This window comes from Sminthopsis crassicaudata, chromosome 3 (genome assembly GCF_048593235.1).
Source record: "Sminthopsis crassicaudata isolate SCR6 chromosome 3, ASM4859323v1, whole genome shotgun sequence".
NCBI lineage: Eukaryota > Metazoa > Chordata > Mammalia > Dasyuromorphia > Dasyuridae > Sminthopsis > Sminthopsis crassicaudata.
The window spans coordinates 87,825,612-87,840,748 of record NC_133619.1 but is presented as its reverse complement, the minus strand read 5'-3'; the positions used below and the strand labels follow the sequence as shown (position 1 = coordinate 87,840,748).

The 15,137-nt window shown below is 32.8% G+C and overlaps 1 protein-coding gene across 8 annotated transcripts in view; it reads left to right on the top strand.

The window, feature by feature from the left end:
* DGKH (diacylglycerol kinase eta) overlaps positions 1 to 15,137 on the top strand; it is a 210,182-nt gene that overhangs the window by 120,422 nt on the left and 74,623 nt on the right. For all 8 annotated transcript variants that reach the window (XM_074299184.1, XM_074299187.1, XM_074299182.1 and 5 more), the window contains 3 exons: positions 2,281 to 2,385; positions 2,670 to 2,802; positions 14,719 to 14,825. In XM_074299184.1, coding sequence (XP_074155285.1) covers positions 2,281 to 2,385; positions 2,670 to 2,802; positions 14,719 to 14,825 — 345 coding nt within the window. The remainder of the gene's footprint in view (positions 1 to 2,280; positions 2,386 to 2,669; positions 2,803 to 14,718; positions 14,826 to 15,137) is intronic.

Below are 15,137 nucleotides of genomic sequence, written 5' to 3'. Positions count from 1 at the left end.
GTTGAAGACTTTAGCTTAAAAAGACCAAGGTCTCTCATGTCATCTAAGGTCATCTTCATTGATCTATATCTTGCCACTGAACCCAGATGGCTCTGGAGGAGAAAGTGAGGCAGGTGACCTATACTAGCCCTCTCTCACTTAAATCCAGTTTACTTCCATGTCGTGGTACTTTTCGAGAACAAAAGACAAACAACAACGATATTATAACCATATTTAACCATGTTATTACTGAAAAATACTTGAACATTAGAATATAAACTCCTGTAGAAAAGGAATAATTTCATTTTTTGTATTTATTTCTCTAGCATATGGTATACAGTGCCTGGTACATAGTAGATGCTTAATAAACACCTGTTGATTGATTGACTTGAGGCATTTAAATAGAGTCAATTTTTTAAAAAAGCAAAACAATTACATTTTCTCCTTATATAATCTTTTTGCCTATTAAAAATGACTGGCTTTTAGGAAAAAAGGGATTAAAACTTTATTCGTTCATTGTACTTTAGATAGAATTCTACCATTAAAATGTAAAAGTTGAGAAGACAAACAAATACTGTGGTTTATTTGTAGTAGGAATTCTTTTCTTGCTATATAACAAAGAGAATTCTTGTAGTGCTGTCATATAGGATGAAGAGAAATAACATGCTTTTGGAAGTATTTGTTCTGGTAATATCAGTAAATTCAGTAAAGCCTAGAGATTTCTGGAGCACTCTGCTGGCTCCTGGAGCCAGGAGTGTATTATGATTTACTGGCTTCTCTCTGTTTCATTTGATGAGCTGTCCTAGGGAAAAAAAAACATTTTCAAGTAATAAAGCATCCATTTGGCTTCTAAGTAATGAGAGAAGCATTGCTCTTTGCATTAACTATTTATTCAGGAAGAGGAGAGACCAACTGTTAATGAGCTCTAAAAAGAGAGTAGTAGAAAACTGAAGGAAAGAACTAAGTGAAATGCCTTTCAATTCCATATGCAGTTAAAAAAATGCCCCAAACTGAAAGGTTTGAACTATTTGCCCATGTGACTGGTTGCCTGCTGCACTTGACAGTTTGGGCAGATATATTAAAGTGCAACTGAACTTAATGAGGTACTGCAGAGCCCAAATCAACAGCAGAGAAAGTCTGGCAGTGACTGGGTGAGTGGCTAAGACTGATTGGATCTCTCTCTCTCTCTCTCTTTTTCTTTTACACACAAATGTATATTTTTTATAACTATTACTTTTGCTTTGGTTTTTCTCCTATCATGAATTAATGGAAAGAAAAAGCCACTTAAAATGTTTAGTTTTTGTTTCATGGAATCAAGCTAAGACATGAAATATGGAATAAATGTATAATGCTATGGAGAGATTTTTTTAATGAAGATATAACAAATGCTCATTTAAAATTGATGTGCTTTTGATTTTAGTTGGCAATCTGAAGCAATTTCTGTTCTAGATTGTGATTTTTTCCCGTTTTTAACTATTTTTCCTGAGATTAATTTGGATTTCTAAGTGAAGTTTAGTGTTCAGGAATTTGGGTTCTTTACAAAGTTGCACATGCTGTCATAATATAAAGAAAGTCTAACATTTCTTAATATGGTTTGTTTGCTTTATATTAGTGAACCAAAAATGTATAGTATTATATAATGATTTGGAAAATAAAGCGTCTTTTTTTTTTTTAACTCAAAATAGCTGAAAGAGCCTTCTTTTTCCCATTTCTTCTGCATGCTCCTCACTTGACCTCCAGGGCTTTAATTTCCATTAAGTTAAATCTGTGCTTAAAATTCAAGTCAATAGACCCCAAATATAACATTGCCACTTAATAATACTATTTCATTACAAACCAAATGTTTACTGGTATAGTAAATTCAATAGAAATGAAGTACTAAACAGACTTGATGTACCTGTTTTCCCCCTTTATTACAATTTATTCTTGAAGCATTCATAATGTAATTCTTTAGAAAGATTTAGTATTGTTTTGAAATTTATTTGATATATCCTTATAAAGAAACAGATTTTTTCTTTGCTTCTCAATTTGCCTAGATCATATAAAAATATTATAAGCAATAATGTAAATAACAAAGAGAGACTCTTAAAGATCAAGAATGAAAATAATTTTCCTCTAGATAAAAGCTTTATATTTTAAACATTGTATTATGGTTCAAGATAAATTGTATGTATGTTTATAGAGTGCATTTTGTTTTCATCACTAAGGAATTGCAAAGAGGTAGAAAATGGAATTGCTTTGGCAGATGTTATAATTTCTTCTTTGTTATTTGGAATCATTAAATTGAGAAATCTCTTTCAGATAATCACCCCATTCAGGAGATTGGTATTGTGTGCTGAAAACAGAAAGGAAATGGAAGACTGGATCAGTTTACTGAAGTCTGTACAGTCAAGGGAACTTTATGAGGTAAAATAAAATCCTTTTCACTGTATCATGTTGCTGTTCCAAAATCAACAATCACCAGAGTTCTGTTAGACTAAAATAAATACATATAGATAGGGTATTTCTATATATTTTTTGTGTATATATATATGTATATTATATATAATTTAAATGAAAGTACTATACTTTTTATATCTCACTTTTAATTTTCATATTATTTTGTATTTTTTCAATATATACATATCTCCTAATTATATCAAGAGTCACATTTGGTACTTGCAAATTTTTCTTAACTTTTTCTTTAATAGGCGGCACAGTTTAATGTGGAACATTTCTCAGGGATGCATAACTGGTATGCCTGCTCCCATGCTCGACCTACCTTTTGTAACGTGTGCCGAGAGAGTCTTTCTGGAGTTACTTCCCATGGCCTGTCTTGTGAAGGTAATATATTCAATGACTTTTTCTCTCACTTCATTGTGTCCTGAAAATGTAAGAATAAGATGTAAGAGCTTCTACCTCTTTTAAAATAAACAAAGAACTATTAATGACAGGAAAAAAAGGAGAGACCAACTGTTAATGAGCTTTAAAATAAACAAAGAACTATTAATGACAGAAAAAAAACATTCCATATGAGTACAAGAGAAGGTTGAGACTGTCATAGCTTTTATAAAATATTGACTTTAGTGGTTAGAGTTTATTTTAGTATCAAGTTGTGTTCTACACTTAGGAATAACTTTGAAATTTATTTGTTTTAAAAGAAGATGTGATAAAAATGGAAAAGACCAATGTGTAAGAAATGTTAGCCAAAATAAGTGAAGCATTGATCCTCCAAAATTACTGGCAGCTTTTTTTGAGTAAATCTTCTGTTTTCCAATTTTATAGCAATATTTTGTTTTTAAACATATCCATATGCACAGATTTCTAATTGTTTCAATTATGAAGCTTTCTTTTTTTCTCTTTTCCTCTGGAAGGAGGGAAGGAAGGAGGAAAGGAAGGAGGGAGAAAACCAATCCTCCATTACTTAAATCAAGCAAAAAAAATTCTCATATTGTTTATGTATGATAATGCAGTTCTTATTTTATATATTAATGACAATGCTCTTCATCTCTCTGTCATGGGATATGTAGCATTCTTGTTTGTTAATCTCGGGAATTGTAATTGATAATTTAATCAAAATCTTTTAGAACTGATCAATTTTACAGTATTGATGCTATATTTAAAATTGTTATTCTGGTTCTTTTGATTTCATTTGACATCATTTAATACAGGTCTTTCTATCTCTCTTTGAAACCATCTTTTGTCTCAGTTTGCTTAATCATTCTTTAAGGGATGGACATTTCCTTAACTTCCAGGAATTTTCTTAGCCATCACACACACACACACACACAAAATAAATCTATAAATATTTTTACCTATAGGAACTTTTTCTTTTTCTTTGTTCTCTTTAGGGTATAGATAGTGGTATTTGATCAATAAATCAGTCAGAAACATTTGTTATTCTTGGGTCAGAGGGCATGCATAGTTTAGTATCTTTTTGTACAGGATTTCAAATTGCTTTCCAAAACAGTTGGGCCAATTCACAGTTCTATCAAGAGTGAATCAATGTTCTTCTTTTCCCATTAACTTCTTCAATATTTATCATTTTTGTCAGCTTTGACAATTTGATGGATGTGAGGTAGAACCTAACAATTGTTTTAATTTGCATTTCTTTAGTAGTTATTAGGAGAATTTATGGAACTACTTGAGTGTACAATATGTTCTTTTATTGGTCATTTGTTTATTATTTTCTACATATTATTTATAGTTTAGAACAGTGTTAATGGTTTTAAAATTTACAGTTAGCTATATGAATCTTTAATTTCCTTTAATACTTTAAAAATTTTAAAATATTTGGCCTATTTTTCCTTTTAAAAATACATTTTTGTCTTTAAGAAAAATAATAACAGCATTTCTCCCAATATCCTTCCTTCATCTTTTTTCACAGAGAACTATGTACTACAGCAATTATCTCCCACCTTTACAAAAGAGTGAGGTGGGGATGGATATCTTCTCATTTCTCTTCTTTAGATACATGTTTCTTCTTTGTAACTTGCAATATTTATTTTTTAATAACTTGTGGGTCTTTTCATTTTCACTGTTATAGTTATTGTATAGGGACAACTAGATGGTACAGTGGATAAAGTACTGGGTCTGGAGTCAGAAAGATTCATCTTCCTGAGTCCAAATCCAACCTCAGACATTTGTTAGCTATATGACTCTGGACAAGTCACTTAATTCTGTTTGTCTCAGTTTCCCCATCTGTAAGATAAGCTGGGGAGGAAACTTCTGGTAAACTATTTTGGTATTTTGCCAAGAAAATACCAAACAGGGTCAGGAAGAGGTAGACATGACTGAAATGACTCAATAAAAGTCATTGTGTATATTATATTTTTTTGCTTTGGTTTTCTTAACTTGCATCAGATTATGTAACTCTTTCTATGACTTTATATATCCATCATTTCTTATAGCATGATAATATTCTAATAATTTACATACCATCATTTGTTTAACTATCCCCCCAATCAATGTGCATACATTTGTTTTCCAATTCTTTGCATCACAAAAAGTGCTACTATACATATATTTGTATATATGGAGATACTTATTTTTGACTGTTCTCACTTGGAAGGGTTTTATGGTGCTGGGTAAAATATAAGAGAAGGAGAAGTTGTTAGTCAAGTTGTGGTTGTGCTGGTTCCTAAGGGACTAAGGGTTGATAAACTTGGGGAAATAAGGGAAGTGGGTACAACCCTGCTGAGGGATGGCTTGAGGGTATATGATTTGGTGTCCCTCATTGGAAAAGAGCCCAATTCTTCCACCATAAATTCCTGGCCATCCTGCTCTGTTTGGAAGCCTTCATTTGGGGACCAGTGATATGATTTTTGGAGAAGGGGGTCCTGGTTCCTGGAGGCTGGGAGAGTACTCAGGGAAACTTTCAGAGATCTGAGAGCAGAACTCAGACAAGTAAAGCAGCAGAAAGCAGGAGAGTTTCTCTACTTCTTCCCACCCCAAGCTCCCTTCTTAGTACTTAAATACATCCCAGCTATTGGGTAGGCAGTGGCACTATTTCCCTTCCAAGTTCTTCTCCATCTTTTGGATTTCTTTGACTTGCCCTTGGCACACAGGCTCTATCCCAAGGAAGAAGCATTACTTTCTATAGATGAGGAACTGAATGAAGATCTACTTCTTAGCAGCCTACTTAGCCATACCTCATACATGGCATTCTAAATCACTAGGGCAAATAGGAAGTATAGATACCATGATAGGACTTCCTATGGAAATTGGTGTAGATCTGGGGCGGACAAGGCAGCAGGTATAAGAAACTGGAGATGGAGCCAATAATGTAACCAGTAATCTATTTGGTAAAGAGTTTTCATAAACAGGAAGATCACACCCTTGAAGACTTCCTGTGGGATTGAGGAGGGGGAAGATGCTAGTTGATACTGCCCCCAAAGAGAAGAAAAGGAAAGCCACATTAATGGAGGATATTAAAGAACGTTGGTTTTTGTATTTGTAGTAGCGGGAAAGGGACACCATTAACAGATCGACCATCATATAGTAGATGTTGACATATGACTACAAAGATAGTCGGCTGACAAGGAAAGAGTCAAGAGGTTATTGGACTCTCTGCCTAGCCAACTCATCAGGAATCAAATGGATATCACCTGGTCCATGGAGCCATTCGAACAGGTCTTGTTGTGCTGGAGGAAGGCAACAGCAGTGAAGTAGATTAATAAAGCCACATGGAGAATGACACTGTCCAAGTCCACCTAATCTAAGCATACCTACTGAGCATGCCCCGGATCCAGGGGGAACTTTGGGATAGCTAGAGAAATTCTTGGCAAATATCCTGGAGCTAAACTTGTTCCAGACCATGGTGAGAGTGGAAGGGATTCACTCAGATGGCAGGGAGACTTTCTTCTTATCAATTACTCCTTGGGGTAAGATTGGAAGTAGAATCTCTGTATGAAAAGATACAGATATTTCAGTGACCTCCATTTGCATAATTTCAAATTGTTTTTCAGAGTAGTTGTGCTGATTCACGATTCCATCAAAAATATATTAGATTACTCCAATACTGACTTCCTATCTTTTATCATCTTTGTCAATTTGTAAGTTTTGAAGTGAAATCTTAAGATTGTTTTAATTTGTGTTTCTCTTATTAATAGTATTTTGGAGCATTCTTTCATATGATTATTAATAGTTTATATATATGTATATACATATGTATATATAGATATTGCTAAGCAATTGGGATTAAATGATTTACTCAGGGTGGCAGAGCTAAGAAGTGTTAAGTATCTAAGACTAGATTTGAACTCACAATATTATGATCTTTAATACTAAGATAAGATATCCATTTAGAATTTATTGGTTTAAGATTAATTTATGCCAAACTGCTTTCCAACTTTCCAGAAATTTAAAAAAAATCAAATACTGGATTCTTGCCCAAATAATTTGGTTTCTACTTTATAAAACATTGGTTTATTGAGTTCCGTTGTTTGTTATTCTCCCTTAGCTAATTTGTTCCATTGATGTACCTTGCACAATGTCAGTGTACATTGATGATGGTTTTTATGACTATTGTTTCATATTAATTTTCCTAGACATTCTAGATCTTTATTTCTCTAGATGAATTTTGTTGTTATTCTATCTAGTTTTGTAAAGTAGCCTTTTGATATTTGGATTGGTGTAACAGTAAAACTAAATTAACCTTGTTAGTTTTTTATTTGTATGATTTTGACTTATTATTTGACTGATGAATTGGAATTATAATAATAGATCAAATTACAAACTTCATTGAAGTTTACAAAAGAATTGTACATGTATTTTCTTATTTTATAGTCACAATGACATTGTAAAGTAGCCACTATCATTATTTCCATTTTATAATGGAGGAAACTTAAGATTTAAATAGATTAAGTGACTTGACTAGGGTGATACAGTTAGTAAGCATCTGAGCTGGGACTTGAACCCAAGTCCAGTCCTCTCTCCATTGTGCTACACTGAGAATAGCATTTATTAAAAATAGTTAAATAAAATCAAATTTTCTTTTAGAGGCATTGGATTTTAAACTTAATTGCCCATTACAATAATAACAATAACAATAATGATTTAATGTTTGCTACATCCTTTATATATTTATCTTATTTGAAACTCACAACAATTTTGGGATATAGGTACTATATTTTGCAAATGTGAGGAAATGGAGACTAAGCAAATTCTAAGTGAATTTTCTGTGACTACAGATAGTGAGAGAGTAGAAAATGAGCTCTGCTCTTTTTGATCCCAAACTAGCCTTCTATTTACTACACTATGATGACTTTCCTTTCACTTATAAGCATATTATAGCCCTTTTTATTGTTGATCTACAAGACAAAATTATTTTGAGTAGTCTATAATAGATGGTGCCTTATAATTGAGTCATTATACAAGTAATAGACTCTTGATTTTAATCATTAGATGAGTGGTTTTAAATTATGGTCTGCAGCCTGCAATGCAACATTACCATAGATCTTCCCGTCAAGTGATTTATTATTACATGTGGGAATTTATAAGAAGACTCAGATTGTAAATGATAAAATTTATGAAGTTTTGTACTCTCAAGTTGCATTATGGGTCTATTCACTTTCAAATCAGATTTGGGGGAGGCATATCAAGTCTTCCAAATTTGTAGCATTTTTTAAATTGTTATTTTATTCATTAAATATGTAGTTTAAGTTTATTTACCAGTCTAAAAAAACCAATGCACTTTCTAGGAGGTGAATAATTTATTTCAATCTGGATCAAAGGCCTTATTGCCCTTTCTCACTTCCCAAACTAAAGAAAATGGTTTGACTAGAATAAATAGGATACTCTATTGATGAAATTTGTCCTGGAATTCTATTAAGCTACTTACATTATTTGGAGAGAAGTAAGCTGGAAATAAACATTATACAATTGCTTAGACATTTAATAATAAAACAAGGAAATTATGGTGCTACTAAAGCAGGACATTTAGAACCTTCATTCAGTAAAAAAGTATATCCAATAAATAAAGGAGTTTTCTTTACTTGATCAAAATATCTTCATTGGAACTTTTTTTTTTTTTTTTTTTTTTTTTTGGGCTGAGGCAATTGGGGTTAAGTGACTTGCCCAGGGTCACACAGCTAAGAAGTGTTAAGTGTCTGAGATCAGATTTGAACTCAGGTCTTCCTGACTTCAGGACTGCTGCTTTATCCACTGCACCTCCTAACAGTCCTACATTGGAACTGTTTTTTGAAGCATTGCAATCAAGTTACCTCCTTAATTATTTTTCTGGTCTCATTTTAGAAGCTGTGACATATTGCTTATTAGTATTCTTGGACACTTAGAAAATTTCATGAAATTCTACAAGACACTGAAGTTTACCTTTTGAGTGTGTCAAGGTAGCATTACTCACAAGGTGTTCTTGATTTATGGGATCTTTGGAAATTAACATTTTTTTTTTTACTTTGGATCCTCCTTTAGTTATTATTATCTCATAATAGCTTTATATCATAATCTAAAGCTTAATAATGACAAAGAGAATTTTTGCATCAAGGATCAACTGTAGATTATTCATTCATCTAATTTCAGGTCTTTTGAAGAATTTTGTATATTTATGGTTTTTTTTTTAATGTATCTATTGAGAGGAGGGAAGGGGCAAATTGGCTTGCTCATTAATTGGGGAAAAGCTGAACACATTGTAGTATGTGATTGTGATGGAATATTATTTTATTTATTATTATTATATTTATTTATTATATAATCTGTTTCTTATATTATATTTATACATTTATTATATTATAAGAAATTTTGAGCAAGATAGTTTCACAGAAAACCTTGGAAGTCTTATAGAAATCTATGTAAAGTGAAGGGACCAGAACTAGGAGCACCTTGTAAAAGGAACATCAATGTTGTCATGATGATAAGGTGAGTTAGCTATTCTGATCTAAACAATGATCTAAGACAATTCCTAAAAACCTATCATGAAAAATGCTTTCCACCTCCAGAGAAGTGTATAATCATTGTCATACTGCTTGCCTTCTCAGGGGGTAGGAGCTGGAAAGAGGAGAATATAGAATTCATAATTAAAAAAATTAATGTTAAATATTTGTTTATATGCAATTGGCAAATGTTTAACAAAGTAAATAAATATATTTTTAAAAAGAAAAAAAAATACTTCTAAAATTTGGAAGAAATATTTTAGCAAATTTAATTAATTTGCTTTTAAAATTTCATTTCTTAACAGCCAATAACAATATAATCGGATGCTACCCACAGCTAGTAATGTACTATTCTTCCTTCAGCTTTTAGATCATGTTCTTTATCATGAGATACTTTCTTTTTGCAAAAACTGGCTTGGTTTTAATAATCTGTATGTTAAATGATGAAAGCATTAAGGCTATGTTCCTTGTTATCTTCTAGAGTCTTTTGAGTGGAATCTCAGATTCTAGGGATTATTACTTATATATTTGTTATTGAATTACTTTGTATATATATATATATATATATATATATATATATATACATATATATACATATATATATATATATATATACATATATATATATATATATATATGTGACCTACCGCTTCAATTTCTATACATAGAAATTCTAGATGAAAATAATAATTGTAATAATAAAGTAGTCCTATATGTCACTTCTCATCATCTTTCATTCTCTTTCTAATCTGGTCAAAATTGAGCATGCTTAGGATGATACTGTTTTATTCACACATCTAAAAATTAAGATATTTGTTTTCTGCATAAAATGTATAGGTTAAATGGTAAAAGTTGTACAGAATTGTGCAGAAATATTTAGTTGTGTAGTATGTTTTCCAGAATGTATCACATTATGCTAAAAGTAAAGAATTTCCAGTATTTAAAAAACTGAACTGCTCCATGAAATAGCAACATGTAATAGGAGTTTCTTCTGAACATAAAGGAAAAATGGAATTAGAAATCAGAGCAGAAACTTTAATATCCTTTCATTCATTCATTCATTCATTTGTTTTAATGTTATCTGATTATGGTTCATACACCCTTCAGAAGACCTTGGCTTATTCTCCAATCTTTTGATCTTTGTATTCCTGTTTTAGATAGAGGAAGAAGATTATTGTGTAGTTGTCATTCTGATAGTAGCTTAAAAATATTTTTGTAGGTAAGAGGCTAAAAACAAAAGTCATCTTCTGAAGTATCATAACAATGAAAATTATTAACAATATTACTTTCCTGGGCAGTTCTCTAAAACGATGTTATAGTGCGTAGTTTTTCTTTAGATATAAAAATAAAGAGTTCCCTATATTTTTGATATCACAGATTTAGATCCCCCCAAAAATATATAAGCTTATTTTTTTCAGCATTTATAGAATTCCTTAACTTTGTGAACTGATAATAATTTATTAAACTTGCTTCTCCTTTAATTGCCTAAAGGCTATGATGATGATAAGAAGAATGATGGTGATTGCTTAGAAGGATAAATATCCCTCTGTTACTGTAATGTATATTCAATACAGATATTTTATGGCTAGTTATTTATTTTTTGTTATAGGTAGTATTGTCTGACTGTCTGAATTAACCCAGGTAGCCATCTGTAGGCACTTAGGTGGCAAAATGGAAAGAATGCTAATCCTGAAGATCTGAATTCAAATTTAGCTTCAGGAACTTAAACTTTGTGACCCTGAGCAAGTGATTCAAGTTCTGTCTGTCCCAGTTTTCTTAACTTAACATGTGAGTAATAACAGAATCTACCTCCTAGGGTTGTAGTAAAGATCAAATGAGATATTTGCAAAGCACTTAGTATAGTTCTTGACAAAAGTACTTAATAAATGCTTCCGCAGACAGAAGATTGTTTTGTTGTGTTTTGAAATCATCTCTCACTGAGTCACTTCCAACATCTCTTTCCAGTTTAATCTTTCAATATTCTTCTTCAGACACTGCTTTGGGCAAACACATCCTTGTCGTTTTCTGAAGCTGCTACATCTCTCTATGCTTTTATTACTTATTATTCCTTCTATCTAGAATGCCCTTTTCCTTTTCTCCTTCCACCCCATTGTTCTGCTTAATTAATAAACTGCCTTCAAGTTTGAACTCAAATGCCAAACAAACATTTCTTAAGCACTGGGGATATAAAGAAAGATAAAAGATAGTCCCTGCTTTTAAGGAGCTTACAGTCTAGTGTAAGCTAGCAACTATTTACAATACATTATTCCCTTTCTCCAGCCTTTAAAATTCTATAACAATTTGTACCTTTCTTACTGTACTTTCATATGTTAATATATTATAGTTGGCTTTTTTGGTGCCAGTACTCCTGAGGATTGCCTACTTAGTCTGAACCAATGGATCTAGACTCTGATTCCCCCTTTATGCTAATGCCTTCCCTGTATTGATCATCTCCACTTTAAAGTGGATAAATCTTGTTTCTAAGTAGTTGTTTGTGTGTGGTCTTTCCCATTAGATTCTGAGCTGCTTAAGAGCTGGGTGTGTTTTGTCCTTCTTTAAATTCTCATCACTCAGCACAGTTCCTGGCATGTAGTAGGTATTTAATAAATGCTTATTGATTGACAACTGACTGATTGCTCTCTTTATCTCTTGGAAGGATTCTTCTTTCTTGCCTAGTAGTTGCTTAATCACCTATACAACCTAGAAGCATTAGGACACCCTCCAGTGCTGTTCTGTTCCCCAAAGGTTAGCAATCATCATCTCAGACAGAGAGGTAGGGAGACAACAAGGAGGGAGGGAAGGAGGGAAGGAGGGAGGGAGGGAGGGAGGGAGGGAGGGAGAGAGAGAGAGAGAGAGAGAGAGAGAGAGAGAGAGAGAGAGAGAGAGAGAGAGAGAGAGAGAGAGAGATTGATTGTATTTAAAAAAAAATCCAAACTGATAAATAGATAACCATTAACCCTGCAAATACCACAACAAAAGCTTCCTGGGATTCTTTTAGTCCCAGAACCGAAAAAAAAATCTCTTTTTAGGATTTTCTTAAATTATTTTTATGGTCCCACAGTTGTAGTCTTCCCCATCATTCTCCTTCTACCGAATTCCTGACTTTAATTTGCAATGAGGATTCCTCCTCAGTTTCTTCATTTGGCTGCTTCCCTCACCCAGATCATCTGGACACTGTAGGGTCAGTGCATGCTTTCTCTCCCCTCCTCTGTCTCATGAACACAGAGACCATTATTTGTGTGTTCCAACAGCAAACAAGATTGCTGGACTTTGAAGCATCAGTCTTGGGGACATGTTGCAGTTCTTCCATTTACAAGTTGGTGGCCAAGTAACCAAATCTCTCTATCCCTGAACTTTCTCATCTACAGGCTGGAGGAGAAGGGCTTAGATAATTTGAACTCCAAGGTCCCTTATAGCAGGAATGCTTTATAATTCTGTTCTCTGCTTCCCAGGTAAGCAAATAGCCCAATGGAGCTGGAACATGATCCATGGGGCCCTCATAGAGCAGAATAAGAAAGAAAAGGGAGCCTAATAGGGTCAATTCTCTTTATGAACTTCAAAAAAAATTATTCAGTAGCCTGCAGAAATGAAATCTTTGGGGCTTGCCTTATGTTTTTATTCTCCACTGAAGTTTCACCATGTGCTTCCTATTATCTTCAGGATCAAATACAAATTCCCTTTTATAAGATTTTAAATCCTCTGCCATCTAATTTCATCCAACCTTTCCAATTTTGTTACACATTAATTCTTTTCATATATACATATTGCAGTACAACTAATGCTAACCTCTCAGTCAATTCCATAAGCATTTATTAAGCACCTTCTATTTGGCAGACACTGGACTAAGCAACCAGGTACATAAAGTTAAAACTGATTTTCGTAGTGAACCTCTCACTTGGACTTCTCTCACTCCTATGCTTTTGCACAGGCTGTCCCTCATGCACACTTTCCTTCTTCCTGCCTCTTAGAATCCCTACCTTTCTTCAAGGCTTAGCTTAAGCAACATATTCTACTGGAAGCCTTTTATGATGTCAATGCCTTCTCCTCCAAGTCACCTTGTATTTATGTTGTCATTTTTAATCAGCCTTTCATGATATCAGTGCCTTTTCCTCCAAATCACCTTGTATTTACTTGTCATTTTTAATCAGTCATTTTCAGTTATATCTAACTCTCCATAACTCCATTTGGAGTTTTCTTGGTAAAGATACTGGGGTAGTTTGTTATTTTCTTCCCCAGCTCATTTTACAGATGAGGAAACTGAGGCAAACAGGATTAAAAGACATGTCCAGAGACACATATTGTGAGTGTCTGAAGCCATATTTGAAACATGAAGACAAATTTTCCTGACTCCAGATCTAGCTACCCCAAACACGTTTATTTATGATATTTGTATTTCTGGCAATCTATCCATTGTCACCTAGCTGCCTTATTTTGTTTATACTGAGATATATGTGCACAAATAAACACGTGCACAAACATATACATATATGGATCTGTGTCTTTTTTTGCTAGATTTTTTTTGTCTTTCAAGCACAAAGCTCAGTGCTTCATCCATCGTGGGAGCCTAATAAATGTTTATTGATCAACTGATTTTAGTTTTTGCTTATAATACTGGGTGTCATGTCCTAGTGAGATATTTTGCAGTGATTAATTTAGTGGCAGAATTACATCATCATGCCTATCAATCAGAATAAAGACTTTAAATTGTAACACTCTCCAGCTCCTGATCACCTTTTTATTAAATATCATCCATGAGATTCATTTATTTTTCTTACATATTTGCAAAAAATCTTTCCTTAACTTTTCTTATAAATTTGCAATTTCTTCTCATTTATCTCCCCTTTTAAAAACCAGATAAAATGAGAGTTAACTGTGTATTTCTTTTCTAGACCCCCATTAAACAGTACGGCATGTTTATATTCTGTAATACTAGCTTCCTAAAAAAGTAAAGTGATGAAACAGCAATGGCATCATACACAGGAAGCCCAAAAAGCTGACCTGAAATTTGGGTTTCAATGCTTGCTTAACTGTTTGACCTTGAAAAAATCATTTCACTTCCGAGCTTCAGTTTTTTCTTCTGTAAAATGGGAATAATAATACTTGAACTACTAATTTCATAGCATCTTTGTACAAGACAGGGTTTTATGAAGTACTATGTAAATGGAAACATTAATTTTAAGTGTATAGGCATGAGTACATACATAATGTGATGACTCTATATATGTAGAATGACAAAAGTATACTTAGAGTTTCATATCAGAATTATATGGATTTTTCTAGTGTCTGTTGAAGTTAATTTCATGGAATAATTTGCATTTGATACTTTAAAAAAACAAGGAATTATTGATGTACACATATACTTTCTTTTTAGTGTGTAAGTTTAAAGCACACAAAAGATGTGCAGTGAGAGCAACAAATAACTGCAAATGGACCACTCTAGCTTCCATTGGGAAAGACATCATTGAGGATGAAGATGGTGTAAGTTTCTACTTTGCCTGTTTTGCATGATTCCTACAGCAAGAAATGCATGTTTTCTGCACCAGATAAATAGAATTCAGAATTAAATGAGGGTAATCATTACTAGATTCAGTAAGTCACTTTACTATCTGAATTCTTTGAGAAACCAATTCTTTTGATGGAGCAATATCTCTGCTTTCATCAAGTATAAGTTTTGTTATGAAATTAATTTTGAACTTCTTTATTTTTAGCTTTTTAGCTTTCTCTGAACATTTTGAGATCTTGAAGAAATATTTCTGAGGGAAGTTAGGAAAGAGATATGTTGTGTAATGG